The sequence below is a fragment of the Rhodnius prolixus genome, unplaced genomic scaffold, assembly GCF_049639745.1.
Source record: "Rhodnius prolixus isolate KJV_2025 unplaced genomic scaffold, Rpr scaffold_2, whole genome shotgun sequence".
Classification (NCBI taxonomy): Eukaryota; Metazoa; Arthropoda; class Insecta; order Hemiptera; family Reduviidae; genus Rhodnius; species Rhodnius prolixus.
The window spans coordinates 12,296,648-12,318,055 of record NW_027411592.1 but is presented as its reverse complement, the minus strand read 5'-3'; the positions used below and the strand labels follow the sequence as shown (position 1 = coordinate 12,318,055).

The window sequence follows — 21,408 nt, the reverse complement described above, 5'->3', positions numbered from 1 at the left end:
CACCATTTTTTTTTCCAGTATTAATACTAACATAATTAGCTGTATTAATTCAAGTTAATTACCGGATTTGCTGCTAATTAGAACTGTGTTTAATATCTGGAGGTCTTAAGTAGTTAGAAATTGACCGCTTCAAAAATCTAGCAGAAAAGCGATTTGACTTTAAAAGCAAAAAGGACATTCCTATAATCTATGGCCTACCCTCAGTCGTTTTCTTCTTACTTAACTACAAAGTATGGTGTCCAAACTTCATTTCAATTCAGGGCTGCTTCCTTGCATAAGACTTTAGGATCCCAAGCCTAGAATGGTTATTGGCAAATAGGATGGGTGGCTGGGGTTTTCCAAAAGTTGGAGGTGCATTAGAATTCTGGCGAAGTTACTAACGGTTGCATAATACAAATACTTGTGAATAACTTCTCGCTTATCATCTCCTTTCTTTAATAAAATGAAATAAAATGCCAGCTTAACTGAGTTTGAGTACAGTTTGGTTTCACTTTCTCTTCCTTAGCCAAGACCAATTACAATCTAAACATTCAAGTATTTTGTCAGTCAATTGTACGTTACGTTGCCCTACATTATGTGCCCTTTATTATATATAATTACTTAACGTAATGGGGTTGCAATTATATCTATTTATGTGACAATTGCATAAAATACTCTTTCTTTAGTGCAATTCAATAAAAAGGAACATAATTTGGCGCTGAATGAACAGGTTATTCTTATTGTGTAAAATTGCGGTTAAAAATAAAAAATGTGCAACAGTCGGGTTAACAGTTTGCCCAGGTAGCAACTGGTTGTTGGACGCAACTTTCGCTTTGCCTTGGGGCGATGTTACTGTTTGACGTCTTTTTCTCCTTTTTAATAAGGCCAACATCAGTTCTGCACAGCATTTTAAGCTTTCTTATAAAGATTTATTTAAGAGATCAAACATTCAGTTATTTGAATTAACATATTGTTATCAGTCTAATAAATTATTACTTCACTGGCTTAATTCTTACTTCTATCTTATTACTGATAAGATCTATTGTTTATGTCTTAAGATTTCAGTATTGTCTTTCACCGATAGTACGTACAAGTTTTGAGGTCGAAAGAGAAATTTTTAGAAAGTTGAATATGTGCATGAAAGGACAAAATATTTCTGATCCAAAGCATAATATGGCAGCAAATTTGAACTTTATTTTATGATTGTTTAACGGAATGTCTTTCATATAAATGTAAACTTTGCTACAAGTTTTTTTTATTTCTTTGATTTTTTGATTTTGAAGTTTTTTTATCAAGGAAGGGCGATTCTGCCTAAGGAGAAGGAATAGATTTAAATTCTTGTGCATTCTTTAAAATTCTTTAAATTCTAAGTGCATTTCAATATAATTTAAAATCTTACCTGTGTAATTTTAACGAATATGGAATGTTTTCTGAAATGAACATTGCCAATTAAATCGGAACTTAAAATTCACTGCCGGAGCTCTAATGGCTCCATATAATGTGATTGAGAAGTAATATGTTCCTAAAATTTTCCTTAATTGCTTATCTAAAAGAATAGATTTCTTCAACTTTTTTGTTTTAATTTTTCGTGTTTTTCGTAATAATTACGAAAGCAGTTTCTTTATATTCTGACAAATGTTCTGAGGTTTTTGTTTGCTAACTTTTCCGACCTTAGAAATAGATTTTGAGAAAGTAATTTGTCTTTTGCGGTTCTAGATTTGTCGCCCTGATTCGGAAAATTGCAATCTACCAAAAAGTAGATTCAGTTGTAAGAATTATAAGATGGCTTGATAACTTTTTCAATTTTTTTTAAATTTAAATAAAATTACCTATTAATGATTATATTATTATTGTTGCAGGAGATTAGGAGACGTGGAGGGTCCCAATAATATCCAGTCCAACATGGGGCCATTAAAGTTGCCATTAGAGGTATATATTTCTGAAGTATTTAATAATTGTAGCGAATCAGTGTTTACACACACATACATAATATATGCTATTAGAGATTACTCTGGCCTTCATTTCTTTCTTAATTATAACTAATGGAAGTCCACTGTGTATCTAGGCTAATTCTTCCGCTACCAAACTTTGGATCTACCAAATTGCAATGTGGTATCTTCTTCTTAACCACCTATGGTTCATTTATTTGAAGAGACTCATTTCTGTAACAGCCTTCTCAAAGTTAAGATAGGCTGATTTGAAATCTATGAAGGGGGATGAATAACTTAATCTGTATTCTTGAGTTGCCTCTAAGAGAATCCTTGGGTGTAAATTTGATTCCTTGTGGATTTTCAATCTCCCTAGCTATTAATTAATACCTAATTTTTGTCTCAAAAGATCAGTAAAATCCCATACTTGCATCTAAATCAAACATTAAGGCTACTAAATTTCAAATACTTTGATTTCCACAAACTAAAAAGGTCATTGAATAAAATTCCATCGTATCCAATGTCCATCCCAAAAAAGGTATTTCAGAAGCTGGCCGGATTGCTTCCAAGTTACGCTTTGGCGATGAACAATAATCTTGTACGAAAAATCCCAGATAGTGTTTAATATTTTGTACCCAGGAGGAGATATCTGAATAACTAACTTGTTTGTGGTATAACTTGTTTTACGTATGCTCCATTCTCTGTGTTAATTCTTCTTGCCAAAGAGATGAATTCTGAAGTTACTCGACACGTTGAAACGAAGGTTGTTGGAATAAGATGAATTGTTATTCAATGTCTTTTCAAATTGCAATTTTAAGCTGTTGTGTGTTTGTATCCTTAAAGTTTGATTAGGATACAAGTTTGGTGACTTTACTTTTCTCCTTTGGGTATTAATTAGAGCTAAAGATGGCGGCTGAACCTTCCTCGCAAAATAACTTATTTTAAATTTGAATAATAAGAGTAATAATTGAAATAACTGTTGATAGAGAATAAAGGGTTGAAGAATGGAAGGCGCTGAGAGTAATCTCTGTAAGTAAAAGTAGATAATGGAGATCATTGTTTACGTCGCCAGCTTATACACTCACAATATCAAAATATATCCCGATGCTTTCAGCCACCCTTTTTCATTTTAGATGATTTTTTAATCACCAATTAGTTAAAACGTGTTCATTATTTATTTATTTACTAAATTATTATTCTTTCTGTACGTACCTTTTCTCTCAAAACATTAAAAAAAAAACTAACAAAAAAGGGATGTAGTTTGATTTGTTGCTTATTCTTTCAAAAAAATCTAAATTTAATTTTAGTATTAACTTTAGCAAATCTATAACTTGATTTTATTTAGGAAAAATAATAAAATAATAATTACACTTTAATTGATAGCTCATAAATTGTTAATCTACAATAACAATAATAATAGGATTTGCATGAAATATTTACAAAAATTATTAATGCTTAAAAATTAATTAATTTCTTTATTTCAGCCAATTTAAGGGAAAATGCCATTTTTTTCTCTAGTTTCCTTTTATTAATTTGTTTCAACCATATTTGTCAACCAGCTGGTTTGGGCATTTTCACAGCCTAAAAAGTTATTTTTTATAAAAACTATTTGGTTAAATTTTTAATACATTATTGCTTTGTTTTTTAGTTCTCCATAATTAACTTATTCAATTTTTTCTTCTTTTTTTTAAGAATACAATATCTCAGTAATGTGGTTCGAGATTTGAATACCTCGTCAAAGATTTGGTATTTACCGAGGAAACTTGTTTCTTTTTGTTTTGTACCTTTATCTGTAACTCCTACTTATTCTCTGCCAACAGAATCTTCTTCACGAATGTTCTACGACACTAAAATTGGCTGATACATAAAATATGACATTTCTAAAGACTTCTTTAGTTAATTTATTCGCTTCTTCATTTTGTTTAATCAATCCCAATAAGAGCTTTCAGAGTAATTCAGGGTAATCTTACGGTTGCGTTGCTGCTGAAGAACCCACTCATTTGTCTTGTCTGCTCATTAAAGAAGTGGTGATTATGACTTGCTATAGCGCCGAGTGTATTCTTGTCTTAAATGACACATACTTTAATTTGTAACTACTCTTTAAGTCCACAGATTTCATTATTGTCCTTTGTTCAATCCTCGCAAAGTCCTTCAATTTGTCCACCTATTCTGCGAGATTGTTTACTAGAATTATTGTATAGTTCATACTAGGCGTGAAATATATATTTTTTTAAATTAGAATTCTATTTTCAAACACAAAATGCCTTCTATTGTATGCATTGATCATAAAATTTATTTCCGAGGAAATATTTCTAAGAATATAATCACATTGCACGACTGTCGGCATCATAAAAAGTTATACGTAGTAGTCTTCGTTTCCATTTCTTTAAATTTCTATAGAACTGTGGTAGTGCTATCTTTATATTATTTTGCTCCTAAAAACCAAATTCCTGAGTTTTAGCACACTGTATAGGGGCGTTTTAATTCTGTAAAAAAGGTTGGTATTTGCAACTATTACTGATAGCGGAACATAATTTGTAAATTCTCCGTTAACTTTTAAAAATATAATAAAAACTTTTATAGCTGTAATTAAAACTGTTACAAAAAGTATCGTAATGGTAAATTTCAAAACAATTTATAAATTAATTAAAATTTAACTATTATTACTCTTTCTCTCGGATTGAGGATTTAAGAGAAACCTAGGCAACGTAATAAGTTCTGAATGAAAAAAGAAAAAAAATGAAGCGTAAATATTTACATGGTCAAGAGAAAATATTTCTGGATTATTTTTTTTAACTTATTTGCTTTAAAAATGAAGAAATATGGTTGGAGTGGCGATTACAGCATAATATTAAATTTGTGACTTCAAATAATTCCAGGGATTTTCAACATAAAACACTTTGTTTACCTTTATAAACCATGTACATATTTATTTAAGGCGCCACCAGTTAAAGTACTTTACATTGTATAATACAGATAACTTCCACTATATTATGTACACAGCTAAATTTATTAAACACACAATGCTTTTTTATAGAATATTTTCTTACATAATTTGAACATTTTTATCTTGAAACGAGCACTTATATTTCAAACACACACCACAAATGTTTGTTATATTTACCATGATGAGATATCTTTATGAAGCTCCTTTATATTTATTTATTTACATTTTTATTTTTTATTTGACTAGACAAAGGACTTCACGTTATATTGAAATGGTACATCAGACGGAAGCTGCTGCCTTTCTAGAAAGAGCTCAAACTGTCTGAGAAAAAATGTTTAATACAAAATGTTTTTGCCAGATAAGAAATCATTGATATATTGTTTTCTATAATTAATAAACTCCGTACATTGAGTTTTTAAAATTTGATGATTATTATTTAATTAAATTTGTTTAAAAAACATTAGTTAGTTTTGCGCGAATAAGTAGTTTACTGGAGGCATTCGTATTTCCTATCTTTTGTCAGTTTCTTTAGTGAAACATGAAAGCGATGACAATTGTCGAGTCTTAGAATCTAAGACCTCTAGTCTATCTATCTTTCTTAGAATCTATCCTACCTTCATGCTAGAAAGAAAGGAAACATTTCTCTGTTAATTTTAATGTAAATAACATATTATTACAATAAGTCTAACTTCAAAAGTTGGACATTTTCATTCCGAAAAAGGCTGGTTGACAAATGTCATGGACCTGTCCACATTGATAATTTATTTTTTGCTTTATTTTTCCTTAAATTGGTTTCATGGCCACATGTATGTATGTTAACCACTTCATAAATCTCTTATTAGACTACTAACATATCCATTATTACTTGAATTTATAGAAAACTGACTGTACTTTTTTTAACTTGATATTACCGAACTTTTACAAAAAACAAATAATTTCTATTTTTGTTTTTCTTTATATTTTTCTTTTCATCTGCTAATAATATTAATATAGGCATGTGTTTGCACCGTGTGCGTGCGTGTGTGCGTGCGTGTGTTTGTGTGCGTGTGCGTGGTGTTGGGCTATCGTGTGGCCAGCCTGGCTGTTGGTCACCGTCTCCGGGGGCAGACACCTGCCTAGCTCGCCGGACCAGCTGCCCTCACCTATGAGACTCTCTGTTACCGAGGAAAGAGGAAAGTCACGCGATGGTACACCGACCCAGCTGACCCAAGCTCATGACGAAGAGACAACGCTAAGGCAGTTGCTTATGAGGTAAATACCAAAACAAAAAGATTAATTTAAGATTTGTGTAATAAATAACAAAACCGTAATTTTTTTTTTAAATTGTATTTTGAAGTGTCTCAGTCTATCTAACTGATAGAAATGCAGTGCTGTCCCTCGGCTGGAGTAGCAAGGACAGTAATTTAACTCGTTCGTGTATAGTTTGAGAAATTATTTAGTGTTTAACTTACTTTCTTTCTAATATACTAGTGTTCAAATTAAATGGAGGCGATAAGATCAACAAATATTATGATTTTGAGTCTTTGGAGCGCTGGAATTTGGTGAAAAACTATTTTAAATAGAACTGACTACATATAAGAAGAAAAAAATGCGTTATGCTCTAAAACTGACACAACATTGCTAGAGCTACTCTTGGGGGTGGATGTTTCACATTATTTTAATTTTAAAATCTTAGCTTTATCATTTTATTCAACATTGCTAGTTGCTACGGCTCTGACAAAACTAAATATAATTTCAAAAAAATAACCTTTACCCTCATCCAAGTCTCAAGAAAGACGATATAATTTAACATAAAATGGCTCAGTCACAAGCTATAGCGACAATTTATTAAGGATTATTCCTAGAACGTATTGTTTGCCAAATCGTTAAGGGCAATCGCACATCTAAATTTTTTTTACGATCTTGCGTCTGTCAATCATATTATTTTGTCATTATCTGACAGTATTTATCATTTTTACAACCCCGAACCAAGTGGCAGAAAAGGCTACAAAAACCTGAAGATTGAGCATCCTTGATATTGATGAATTGGATTGGGGGGAAACGAACCCAGTTGCTGACAACTTACCAGAATGGTGAATTTGAATGCAGCAAGCCTTCTGAAGAAGAAGTTAATAGAATTGAGTCTTCGATGCAGACAGATATGGAAAAGAATTTCATTTTTAACATACTATGTTATTTATTCAACTATTTACATTAAAATTTGTAATACTTTAAAATTCTATTTTTTTACTGAAATTTATTTGATTATTTTATTTAGCTTCATTCACTTTTATTGGACTCCAGAGTTGCCCAATACGGGCGGCATGTTATCGCTCTAGCGTCATTATTTTCAAATATAAATACTTGAGCAATCAGTTGCGTAGAAGTAGAAAAAATAACTAGTAAGTCACAATAAGTAGAAACGCAACAGGACGTATAAGTGATGTACGGTTTAACTGAAGAGAAGGATGATTGTAAGCAACATGCTCAAGGAACCACTGGAGAATGAAAAATCTTTCTGTTGCTTTGATGACTTCATCTGGATTAAAGTGGCAGTGAAATTGCGAAAATTGTGTTTAGAACGCACATCCTTCCATTAGATTGCTACTTGAAAACTCCTGTAAAACGCTATTATTACTCAGTTTAGTTTGCCTTTGCTTGTCGCTATGTGCGATCAGAGATTAGGTTATTGTTGTACGGCCCGAGGCGATCGCCCAACGGGCATAAACAACCTCTTGCCTTGGGAAAGCAAATATTTATTTATCCATTATAACATTCAGAGAAAACAATGAGAAAAAGAAGAAAATTCTATCCCATTCTCTCATAAATATCCTTACATTATCAAGTCCAAATAGAATATGATTTACCCCCATTTCTCACCAGCGATATGCTTCTTCATATTACATGATGGAAATTTATGTTTACGTAACAAATATGTTATGAGCTATATCTTACCGTCTAAATAAGAGCTCATAAATAACGGATATCCCTGTTCCTCTTCTAACCTTTCATTCCTTATTTCTCCTAAATAAATATATGTTTCTCAGTAATAAATAAAAGGGATTGTGCGTGCTCGCTAATAGTATTTTTCTACTATACTTTTTGCCGCATTATAATAAAGAATCTTTAATAACGTGTTAGAAATGTTATTAGTGCAAATAATATTTATTTATACTAGCATTATATGGTTTTTTATTTAATTTTTTTGCTACCAACTTCTTAATAATCGAAACTCCAGCATTTGTCATATAATTGTTAGTAAAACTGCAATATTCTTTCATATTATTATTTTAATTCAGTCAACAACATCTAAGGTTATTCATTAGCGCTTGTGTATTGCCACCGTTCAGGCAATGATTTCTCTCATTACAGAGAGCTGAAGAAGCTCCCTAGAAGAGAAAATCTAATTCCACGAGTATATGGTTCATACCCGGGGCCTGTGCGTCTCTATTATAATACAGAGTTTGATCTCAAAGAATAACAAAGTTGAAAATCATTTCCCTTAGGCGTCATTTTCATTTCATTATTATTTTTTTAATGATTTTTTTTTTAAGTATGGAATCATTATTCAAACTGATAAAATATGTAAAGAGGTTGAATTAAAACATTTTCTAGAACTGGCTTCTCTCGGTTATTAAAGGTTACCAACTTCTTAAAGATCTATGCTATCCTTATGCCCACAATCTGGGGCAAAGTCGCCAGAAACGCCGATCTTAGCACGTTGCCGTGGTAATTCAGCTTTGATTTGAGGGATTTTCTCGCTACCATGTTCTCGTAATAACAAAAGTTCCTCTTATGCATACAGAGCTTCTGGCAACCAGAGCTTTTTGACTTCTCAGTGAGTTCCAAGATACAATCCACCACTAGCCTAGAAAATATTGGCTACTTGTTCCATATCAGCTTAATTTCGGTAAAACCTCAGTGGAAATGAGATTCCTTTGACTAGGAGATTCCAATTTAAGTCTCTTTGGACCAATACGTACAGCCACAACCAGCGTTTGAAAGACTTAGCAATTCAATTCAAACTATTTTGGATAATATATTGAATTTGGTTTTAATGAAGACTTTTAGAGTAATCGGACATTGAACATCTAATAGAAAGACACTGCAATCCTCTCAAATGTTAGTAGAACTTAACTTCTGCTACAGATGTTCTATTATGGATATCATCCCCAAAGGGGATCTCTGACAATGATGAAGCAAAAGGTATTGGTCAAATTACAAGCCTCTTTGCCTGATCTGGTGATTGTACAAGGTCTACCTTGGGCATTCTAAGAAGGAATTCTCTTAATACTTTCCTTAACACAATGAAGAGGTTTAAGAAGACGAAGAAGGTGTTTTGAGTCCGGAGTATTACAGAAGAAACTTCTCCATCAAATTCGAGCTTGCTGCTATAGTTTAGATTTATGTACTCGTTTATAATAGTTTTTATAAAAGTTCAGGGACTTTTCATTAGAATGTGGCTCTTAATTTATTTTCGAAAGGAACTGATTTTCTTCCTTAGTTGCCTTAGAATCAGTCAACCTTCATTAATAGAATATAAGTGAAATAAGATATATTTGTATACTGCTATTTTTTATTTTATCTCTTATAACTAACCAAGCTGTAGATGGAGATCTTCTTTATCAACCAGGTCAACACGATATAGGAAACTCCATTTTAATCTATAGACTTACTCAAATACTCTAGTTCATGATATTTCTTCTAGACAACCCGACTTGACAGTGACCTTAAAAAATATCCAAGAAAACCTTGTTATCTCCTCTCTAATGAATCAACAACGAGAACTCGGAATCAAATATAATTCAGAGTGTTACCTACTGAGTAACTTCTCCATTCGTTGTGAAATTACTTCTTATCGTTGTTACTTTTTGCGCCGACGCGATTATAATGACGCAAACAATGTAGAAAAAAAATTATCTCAGAGCTAATTTAACTAGAATATTAAGTTAGGTATTCATAATATTTTAGTAGTGTTATAATAGCAATAATAATATTAAGTACCTCGAAGAAAGCAGAAGTCTTGTTAAAAACAGATATTACCCAATATTAATAACATATTTACACAGTAAAAACCATTAACCTTGCCTATTCAGTTTAAAAAAATAAAAGATTAATTAGTAGAAAACGAGTTTATTTCTTTTTAAAACATAACCACTAAATAACTTTTTGAAAATTACTTGATTCTTTATTCTGATTATCGGTTTATGAATATATTTTAAGAACATAATTTTACTTTGAGCCCTTATACTCACACCAGTCACCAACAAATTTTCTGCCAGAGATATTTCTTAAAAGTCTGCCAGATTCTTCTTTTAGAAATCCAAATGAAGAAGTGCGTGGAATTACACATTTCTAACCCCTTCTTAAAACAATAATAGAGATAAAGATAATCTGTACTGCTTTCTCGCCAACTATTCCATGCGTCCCATGATAATCTTCTCCAAGATATTTATGGTCTCAGTGGACATATAATTTACATTTCTGTCCTAAATACACTTTACAGCTTAGTCTGTACGACATTCAGCGTTAAAATTATTATTCTCTCTACTTTCTAAAGTATAGATTGTAACTACCATAGCCTCAAAAATGTTCACTACTTCGATTTGATCATTGAAAAACTTGCAATAAAAGTGAATTTTAATATTCAAAGGATTGGTGGGCCTTTTTACTTATTCTTAGAAAAACACTTGCAATCTCTAAACTTAGTTTTACTTTGCTAACAAAACATCTTCATTAACATTCTACATTATCTAAACCTGTTTTTGTTTTTATTTATTGACTGATTATTAACTAAATAGCCAGAAATAAAAGTTATCTTAAATAAATCCCAGCTCTAATGTAATCTACACTCAGTTGACTGCGGGAGTCGTTAATCCAGTTGAAGAAAAACCGTTCATGACAAAATTTAAAGTAGTATTTTTTTTTAATTTAACATTGTAAGCTTCTTTCATCCAGTCACAGATTAGTTATCACCATTGTGTGTGGCCGATCAGCCCAATTTCAGTCAGCATTTGAAGCCATTCATTCAAGTTGCGAGAAGCTCAGGTCCATTTTTCTGTTGGATCTAAGACTAAGAAATCAAAAAAGTGTTGTAAAGTGAGTAGTGTCCTGACTCCATGTTGGAGTGAGGCCGATAGGAAACTGAATCTTTGAATTGTTTGTTTGTTTGGAATCGCCGTTTATCTTTTCAAAAGCCCATGTATTCGCTGAAACATCATATCAGATATTTGGCCACTTCTGTCCGATGAAATGGGTATTCTTTTACGATTGGTTCTGTAGAAGGTGAGATAAGCTCTACAATTGCCTCTTGGAAATTTATAGAATGACAATTTTCTGTGGGTCGTATTGCTTCTTTTATGCTAATTAAATTTAAAAATAAGAGTAAGGATTTCAAATTAGTACATTTTTTTTTCACTAGATACAAGTACTTAACAGCTGACAATTTCTAACCTACTTTCGGACTGTTATTATCACGCGTGACAGAGATTAATGTGTGCATCTTTTAAAAAAAAAAGTTATGAAAACTAAGATTAAAATTGAATGTATGAAAATCTGTGTTATTGTTATTTTACTGCATAAATAATAAAAGGAAATACCAAAAAAAAGAAAAAGTAATCTGACGACAATTTGTGTTTCTAACCGTAAAACATACTCCTAAATACTCCCTACATATGAAGAATTGGGGTCCAAATCCGATAGTTTCATGAATCGTGGTTATTCTGAACAGGTAAATTCCTACACTCGAATCTCCAGAGAGTGTGTAAGGAGGCTGTAAATAACAGGTGAGTTACAATTATTACATTTTTAGATCTATTTATTATTAATTTTAATTATTATTATTATACCCTCCACCTCATTTATTATATTTGCAAAAGTTAGGTGTTTATAGAAATCATTCAATTTGCTAAAAATAAAGATCCATATGGAATGTCTTATTGCTTGATTTGGGCGTTGATAATAGATGAAACCGGCTAAATGCCAAAGAATACTAATTATTTGTGCAGATATAGCTTTAGAATAATGTTTTAGAATCATCATGAAATGAAGTGGCTGTGTGGTAAATATGCATTTGCAATATTTCATAAAGTTCAAGCATTTTTAATGGATCATTGTTTCGTAACGCGCGAGTTTATTCTAGTTTCCATTATAGTTCACTTGTGATCTCACAAGATATAATGCAGAAAAAATGAAATACTATTTTAACAATGCCTTGATCCTTATCAAGGATCTATTGCTTAGAAGCAACTATTCAGTAAATGCTAAACATGAAGGCGAAGTTTATAAAAGACATTTATAGTAAAGTATGTTTGCTAGTCGCCTCCGTCCACGGCGCCTAATTGGTAGTTGGACGTAAAGCCCGCCTGAAAAACTAGGCAATTACTTTACTGCTAATCATAAAACGGAATCACTCGTCAAAAGGAAGAAAGAGGAAAAAGAATGTTGCAGCTTTAGAAGTACCATACCGATGCACAATGATCGCAGTGCACAGAATCTCAGTGAATTTTGTTATCTCTATAAACAAATGAGGAAATTTTTTGGTAATTAGAAATGAAAATCTATGAAGCTTCTTCATTTAGCAGGCAAGAAAAAAGAATACACCATCTTTCTGTTCTCAGTTCCTTCTCAAAAGGTTTTGAGTCAACAAAAAAAAAAAAAAAATCATAATAATTATTTGCATTACTAGTTTACAAGTCTACATTATTGCAGCCTCAAAAAGTGAAAACAAACAAGTTGAAGTTGAAAGCGTATGAAAAAAAGAAATTATTTATTTATGGCATAATTTTTGAAGTCAGTATTATAGTAGTCAGGAACATTTAAAACAGAAGGTTTAAAATAAAATAAAAAATGTTTTATTTCAGATTAGTCACGAACGCAGAAGAATCTTTTCGGAGAGTTCTTTTGACGTAAGCTGGCTTCAGAGCTAAACTAAGAGCTCTTCGTAGATTTAAATGAATGAAAGGCATTTTCGAATATGGTATTCGGAATGCACTAGCTAATAAATGCTAAACATCATTAGGGAACTGCATCTTTTAAAAATTAATACATTTTTAAGATCAAGAAAAACTATTCAGATAACTACTATAAACTTGACAAAGTGTGATATATTTTATTCAAATGCTCTTAATACTTGTGTTTAAAAATAATAAATGAAAATAAGGAAGGAATTAGAAAGAGATTAGAATTAAAAATAGGAAGGCTTAGTGTAGCGGACTCCCAAGCAGTCTTCTCGTGTACGAGACTTGCCTTCCCTTAGATTTTCTCTTCTAGGGGCCTCTTACAGTGAACAGTGTACGGTAAAGTGTTGTCTGAAAAGAGAGAGAACACGGTCCAGAGGCTGGCAGTTAACTGGAAAAGGCTACGAGCCTAAGATGAATTAAAAATATATGATAAAAATAATATTGCATGTGATTAAATGTAGTTTGTTATTGTCATTATATCCCTTTTTATCAATACCTTGTTTACTGTTTCTCTTTAGGGATATCTCTCTTGTAGCTGCTACCCTTTTTTTGTTTTTTACATTTATTAGAAATCTTACCTATTCCAATTATAAACTCAGTTTCTTGGAGAAAATAGCTTCTTGCAATTGTTTTGAAATCTGTGACGTTTTAGACATATCTCTTTCTATTAATGATGTCCATTTACCACGGATTTTATTCAAGTGAATCTCTTATTTTAACTGGAATCCCTTTTAATAGTAATAACTAAAGTAATATCTAACATTTGAAAAAAAAAAAAACAAATTGTTACAGTCAGTTGAAGAAAAATATCATAGAGAATGTAACTCAAAGAAAGAACATTTATAATTCCGTATACTCGTACAATTAAAGCAAAAATGGTTTGGAGAAAAATATTCGGAAACCAAGCGCATCTACTGTAGGAACTGTCCATTGTAGATTTATTATTGAAGAATATCTATAAGAAATGCGGAATGCAATTTTCTTAATATTTAACACCAAGAAATAACCATTGCAAAAAACCACTTTCTTTCATTAAATTTTTCAAAAACAACAAGAAGAAATCTTAGGCGTTCAGCAATCTTAAAAAAAATTGTTTTATATCAAGCACAAGTTCCACTTTTAAGATTCGTTTACTATCTTGAGTAGTTGATTGATAACCGACTAAATAGAATCCTAATTCAAAACCTGAACTCTGAAACTTAAAAACGCAATAAATTATCATGATAAGAAAATCATTTACGACAAATTTACCATTTCAAACTCAAACCAATATATAAACTTACGTTCTTGTACATTAAGGTTAAGCCATCCAATCCAAAATTTTCCGTCACTCAGAGACATTCTATTCAAATATCAATAAAAATCCATGACAATTTTCCTCCGTACTGTACACATCCTTTGGTCACTACCACGAGTGCGGGTTTGCGTCTAATATCTGTCGGCCCGAGTATAACTTTTCTCTCCATGACAAATATACTATTTTATTTAACAACATATTATTTATGGTGTTAAACTTTTTTGGATTGTTATTATCAGACAGACAAATCCAAATTGACTCCGTTGGCTATCTTGGGGAACGGTAAGGAGTATAAAAGATGTGAACCTACTTCTCAACTTGCCGCCAGACTATTAAACTTCATCTAGCTTCTCTTAAAAATTAATGTTAGATATTGGGAAACATAAGTATATGTTAAGCGGATTTACTAGAGAAAAACAGTCATTAACTGGAACGTGCACAGGGGTGCACTTTGATTTTAAACATTGTGGAAAAGTAATTCATTAAAAATTATTCAGATCTACGAACTATGAATACCAACCTTGATTAGTAAATCGAATGTATTTAAGAAATGCCAATGTAACAGCTTTTCGCCCAAAAGTTTTGGTCAAAAAGATAGAGCTCGTCACATACTTCCCAATACTCTAGAGCAGTGATGGGCAATCTAAGGCCCAGTGAAAGGTTCAATCCGGCCAGTCGTAAATTTTATAATAATAATTAAAAATAATAATTACACTTGCAATTTAAAAGTTCTAGTTTTTAATATATGAGTTGAAACATTGGAGTAATATTGAGAATTTTGATTTATGTATGATATGCTGACATGTTGAGTCAGCTGACTTGAAACTGGCGAGAGCGATTTCAACTAAATTATGATGAACTATTATTAAAACACTCGCAGCTTCGTACATCGCATTAGTTTAATTTTTATATTATAAATAATGGCTTACTCACTTACTGTATTTTTTTTAAACAACAAAATTATTATGGTTCTTCAAAATTTTTCCTTTTAGTTTTTGGCCCTCTCCTAAAAACATTTGCCTATCACTGCTTTAGAGAAAGTATTGAAGAATATAATAGCACTGACGTTCTTTTACAACTACCCTTTAGATCGATCTTAGATTCATACGATTACTAGTATTATTTGTTCGTGGGCTTCCTTTGCCTGAGGAAACTTAATGATTTCACCGCATTGAAACAGGAGCTTTTTATTTTGGAATGATATTAGCGACAGATGAACAGCTTGGCGAAAACAGTCTTAACAATAGTCAATCACATTGAATTAGATTTTGAAATTAATTAAATAAAATGAATAAAAAACTTATTTTTATTGAAAAAGGGCCATTTTTCTTGTTCACCTCATTATGATACTACTGTTATCAAATGATAATGTTTTTGGTATCTTTAACAATTATCCTGCTCTCCGTTAGGTAATAAATTTATGAAAAAAATATTCTTACAACTTACATTTGAAAAACAGTAAAACTTTCAGTGTCTTTCTTTATGGGATGTATATATTATTTACAAATATTTAGATAATATTCATTTAATTATTCTTAAAAAAAGACAAGAATGAATAAGAATATATCTGTTAATCTGGCCTTTATAAAATCACTGTCTAGAAGATATAAAATATCACCATCTAAAAGATCGGCAATAACTTTATAAATCGGAAATATGAGGTCTAATTTACCAACAATCTTTTATCTTCTAACAAGAATTTTTTATTCATAAAACGGATACTAAAGAAGTTTCAATATTTTGAGTATCTTGAAAAGTCTACTTTCTTCTTCTTTTTTTTAAATTGAATGCGACGCCAAATATTTTCAAAATTTTCATACTTAAAATATAAAGCAAATTCTCAATATATCAATAAATAATAGGTCTTGGTAAGAAAAAGCGCTTATTGACTAATAAAAATTTTTTTGTACCGTTGATAAATATATATGTGTAAAGCAGTTTAAAAAATTTAACAAAACAAAAAGAGAGAGGGAAATAATCAACATTTTCAACCCCAGTTATCATTCAAGCTCCTCGTATGAATTTAATTGCGTCTGCGCCTTTGAACAGTTAGGAAATGTTGATCACTTTTAATAAACAGTGTCAGCTTGATTTATTAGTATTGTACTTCATTTTCACGCTTGAATATGTATTTAAAAAAAAAAAAAAAAATCCTCGGGAGTTAATACTTTAAAAAGCACTTAACTTCTTGCGATAGAGCTTTTACCTGTGTTTATCCTACTGTAATGCATGAAGCCCACAGTTATTCCCATTTACACCTGCAACCGTACCACCTAAACCAGCAAGTTGATTTAAATTCTATTAAGCTGAAATTCATTGAATGGATATAAAATATTTTTAGGTCACTTATTTTTAATGGATGGATACAAACTATAATGCTGTAGTGTCGTCCCGTTGCAATAATAAAAGAATATTTACTCTGCAAACAAACTTTCCCTAGTACTTTACACACTTTACATTTATATTTTATCAAATGTGAATAAGAATTAAATTAAGAAGCGTAAAATTAAAAGTAACTGGTGCTTCTAAATAATAATTTAAATTGATTAAATAAAACTTGATCATGTGGGGCGTATAATAGTTGTGTGTGTGTGTGTGTGTGTGGTGGGACAGTCTGCAGAAGCAGGTGACTGTGATGAGCATCAACTTGAACGCCAAGCTGGACGAACTACAGAGATCCGATCGCCAGCTGGAGACTACGGTGGCTCTATGTGAGATCCGGTCCCAGCTGCAGGAACTGACTAAATCAGTTGAATCTTGCCAGTCAGAGGTGTCCGAGGTGAAGCGGGACATGGTCGCCATCAAGCAGGAATTGGATACAGTGCAACAAGTCAAAGAGGAGATTGAGGAGCTGAGAGAGTACGTAGACCGATTGGAGGAGCAGACTCACAGGAGGAAATTAAGGCTGCTAGAACAGGTCTACTCAAATAACAATATACTAAATATCCAATTATTTTACCATTAACATTATTAATATTATATTACACACACACTTGCTACTTCCTATCAGAGCTCACTATTATGCTATGGGATTTACCTTTCTAAAAGCATTTTGCTAGTGTTATGTATATCTTTCTTTGCTAGTATTAATAAAGATATATTATTTTTAATTAAGTAAAAAGTTATTCTTCTTCGTTAATGTCAGTAAATTATTATTTTCTCCTTATACTCTCCAAATATGATATTCTCTGTAAGAAGATTTATATTACCTAGTTCGTATACAAATTTAAATAAAAAGCTCCTTCCTAAAGCCATCCTCACACCTTTTAATATTCTTTAGCTGTAACCTCAACATGAGCATTGGGAGGGTTATAGTACTTACACCAATGAGTGTTAATGCATTTTATAAATTCCCTGATACAATTGCTCTGAAATTTGTTTGTTGACACAAATTCGTATATACAATAAAATACGAAGAAATCTCTTAAAGGGCATAAATTATATGTGGGCAACAACAAATATATTCATAAAGGATTAAGCGCATTCGTACAACAATTCTATCTAAATGAAGAAATTGTGCAATTTCATTAAATATCTAAGTAATTTGAATTGTAATAATGCCATGATCTTGTTAAAAGTTCTGCAATAAATATTTAATATTGCATGCTAGCTAATTGCACCTGTTCAACTATTCCATTTTATCTCAGGTAGTATTTGAATTAGCTTTTTTTCTCAATTATTTTTGTTTGTTTATGTTTGTTAAAATACATTTTTGTTACATTTATAATGAAATGAATTATCTGAGTATTTTCTGTTTTGTTTAATTGGTTGATAATAATTAGGTTTTCTTTGAATGAAAGATACTTCATAAATTTATAATAATTGATGCATGTATTTCTTTTTTTAATTTACAGTTGCAAGAAACTTGTATGATAATTTGCATATCACTGTTTTGTTGGTAAGCAGGTACCATTTATTTATTTATTTATTTTTTAGAAATAGTTATTCTTTTAATTTAAGATGTCAGTATGTTAATTAAAATATAATTGGTGACATTACAATTTCTTTTATGTTACGCTTGGAATTCTAGCTTGGAGATCAAAATCATTTACATGTGAATTTTTAGATAAACTTTATTTGTTTGTTTGTATTTGTGCTTTCATTGCAGCTTGAAATGAATAAAATAATTACGTGCATGAATGGCGTACAACAAAAATTATTTTTGTTTGTTTTCTGAGAGTGATTTTTTCCTATGCATGATTTGCAGTTGTCTTGAAAGTAGGCTTTGCTTGCGCTAATATATTCCCATATTCCTGCATGTGTTTTAAACGTTATTTGATGCACTCATGTAATTAAATAGGAAATTTAGTAAATAAATCTCTCAGGTTTCAATAAAATTTAAAATTGTTAGTTAAACTAATGAAAAAATTTGAAACAAGGGAGAAACACATAGTAACGGTTTATAAGAATTATTGAAGGTAAATAAAATCTCCAAGCTTTATACAAGTTGCTATTGCAAATTCATATTTTTAAACATTTATCTCCCATAATTATGAATTCAAACAGTTACAACTGAAGTCACAGTGAATAAGTTTATTGTAGCTAATGTCTCACATGTCTTGGTTAATTCAACTAAAGCAAATATTTGTCTGTTTATGATATCTGTATATAAATGTTTCAAACTTACACCCTTATTTTACAGGGACTGACGTTCTTCCTGTCGTATACTATTTTGGCTTCAATGCTTGGCATGCTCCAATTCGGCTACAATACAGGAGTCATTAATGCGCCAGAGAATGTGAGTCCTAACGATTTAGTTTCTAAATAAAGATTACTAATAACAGATACCTGAACTTTATTTTAATAAAGTAAATTCAATATATTTTGTTCACAGAATATTGAGACGTTTATGAGAGATGTGTATAGAGATAGATATCAAAAAGATTTGGGAGAAAAGTCGGCCAAACTTTTGTATTCATTTGCAGTTTCAATATTCGCAATTGGTGGCATGATTGGTGGTTTCAGCGGTGGGACAGTTGCCAACAAGTTTGGAAGGTTCGAGTTATTTTTGTAAAATAATAATTATTTCGTTACAATACTATTATTTTGTTTACACTAATAATCACTTGAGGAAGTCAGTAGAAAGAAAACTTGGCTTAGTTAGGCAATCTGAAAGAGTAACTCAATAGTAAGAATCCTTTTCTTCAAATCAATAGTATCCTAAACAAAAATATTAAAAAATGCAAATTGAACAGTTTTTAAACATTTGTTCTAAACAATCATTTTCCACAGTTAATTAGTTTTTAGTATTTTAACATTTTCTTGGTATAGAAGATGAAGTATTGTTCTTTTCAACACAGTGGATTAAAATATCTCTTAAAAATTTACGCATACCATATTTGAAGTTCTGTCTCTGAAGACTGACAACCTAATTTTAGGGTTTAGGAAATAGTGTAAGTTGGTTGAACATGGATCATAAGTACAGTGAAGCTATAAGAGTATTATTTTGGTTGTCTGTATTTGTTGAGCTAAACGAGAAAAAGAGCCTAAAAAACCGCTTTGCTCACTGCCTTCTATTCTTAATCTTTCCAACATTGATTTATTATTGTCTTTGAGATTCTTGTATCCAAACTTTATTTACAAATTATTATTCTGCCCACACATTTCCAAGCTAATTTATTTACTAATGAAATTTATTAATATCATTCTGTTCTCATAAAGGTGCCAATAATACGTATTCAATTGAGTGGTTAGTTCACCAGATTCTCATAAGGAATCATGCGTTTAAGACCTCCTTGCCCTTCTCAAGACCTCTAACTGCTTACTGTCAGGTTGTTAGTGTTTTGTTTAACGTAAGGATACAGTTCAGAAGCCGGCAGTGTACTGAGAAGGCTCCGGGCGGCAATGTCTTAGATGCCTTAAATTAAAAAAAAAAAAAACCAAGTCCTAAACTTTAGATACTAAATACCTCCTAAGTAACTAGAAACGCTTAGTTTTGGAGTATCCAGAGTATAATGTTCGTCAGATCTGAACATTAGGATAAATAGAAATTTGTTGTGTATTCCAATTTCAGACTATAAAACAAAATAGGTCATTTTATCAAATAATTTTTGGAATAACCTTAACTTTTTAAGATGATTTACACTTCTGTTAGTATGATTTCTTATTAATGTCTGTTTTTCCGAGATTCCAACTCTGGAATAATTTGTTATGGGATAAAAATAAATAATAAAAGGCAAGGTGTAGAGGTCTGTAGAATAATGTGTCCACAACTAGGTTTTTTTGCAATGTAATATACGATCAAGGAATAAGTAAATTCTGGGAGCCCACTTACCTATTCTAGATTAAAAGTAGTGATCTGAAAAACTTGAATGCCATAATATATCTGTCTCATATTAGAAACAGTGTAATAGGTATTGTCAAATGATCCAAAGAGAAATTTTAGTAAAATATAAAAGGCTGTTGTAGTTTTATGATATTGTGATAGCAGCTAATTGTTCATGTTGACTGGATGTATGTGCGCTATATGAAATAAAATTGAAACATATTTTAATGATATTTTATTTGTTATAGAAAAGGAGGTCTGTTAATGAACAATGTGATAGGGATAGGCGGTGCCTGTTTAATGGCCTTCACTAAAGTTTGTAATTCTTATGAAATGCTATTTGTTGGCAGATTTGTCATTGGTTTCAACTGTGGTAAGTTGTTTTTTAAATAAAAATATCTTCAATAATAACTTTAATTTTTAAAAAGTATTTTATTTTTCATAAAGAAAACGCCTATTTATCCTTTATATTTTTATATTTGATTTATTAATAAAATAATAATTTCAGGGTTGAACACTTCTCTCGTGCCTATGTATATATCTGAGATAGCACCACTTAACCTTAGAGGAGGTTTAGGAACAGTAAATCAACTTGCGGTCACCACAGGACTGTTAATATCTCAGATATTAGGAATAGATGAAATACTTGGGACAGACGATGGCTGGCCTATTCTTCTAGGTATGTACAGTCGACTCTCAAATCGAAATCCAAGGGACTACAAGAAAAATTCGAATTATCGAGACTTCGAATTATCAAGAAGTTTGAATTATCAAGAAGGGGGAAAAAAATTCGAATTATTAAGAGTTTTTATTATGTATATATGTATGTACATACGTATATTGAAAATACGTATGAGCTTACCCAAGTTTTAGACATATATATCCTCAAGTAAAAAAGTAAAAATAATGAAAACGACAAAAAAGAACAAAAAAATTACATATGTATTAACATTTCAATAAATAATAATATACATAGTACCTAATTAAAAAAATGAAGAACAGGTTTTTGTTACAATGTGGCTTGACTTAGTCAAGTGACTTAGAATTGTAGA

General features: G+C 31.1%; 1 protein-coding gene across 37 annotated transcripts in view; it reads left to right on the top strand.

The window, feature by feature from the left end:
* Glut1 (Glucose transporter 1) overlaps window positions 1-21,408 on the top strand; it is a 139,917-nt gene that overhangs the window by 75,653 nt on the left and 42,856 nt on the right. For 28 of the 37 annotated variants that reach the window (XR_012455274.1, XR_012455272.1, XR_012455270.1 and 25 more), the window contains exons 3-9: window positions 1,839-1,908; window positions 5,931-6,105; window positions 16,705-17,008; window positions 18,734-18,829; window positions 18,926-19,086; window positions 20,605-20,729; window positions 20,865-21,035. Coding sequence is in view for 29 of the 37 variants with exons in the window: in XM_074117835.1 (XP_073973936.1) it covers window positions 5,999-6,105; window positions 16,705-17,008; window positions 18,734-18,829; window positions 18,926-19,086; window positions 20,605-20,729; window positions 20,865-21,035 (964 nt within the window). In the remaining 8 variants the exon portion in view is untranslated. Of the gene's footprint in view, window positions 1-1,838; window positions 1,909-5,930; window positions 6,106-8,136; window positions 11,619-16,704; window positions 17,009-17,945; window positions 17,990-18,733; window positions 18,830-18,925; window positions 19,087-20,604; window positions 20,730-20,864; window positions 21,036-21,408 lie in introns of those variants that run through there. The other 9 variants (XM_074117852.1, XM_074117846.1, XM_074117851.1 and 6 more) reach the window with 6 other exon arrangements.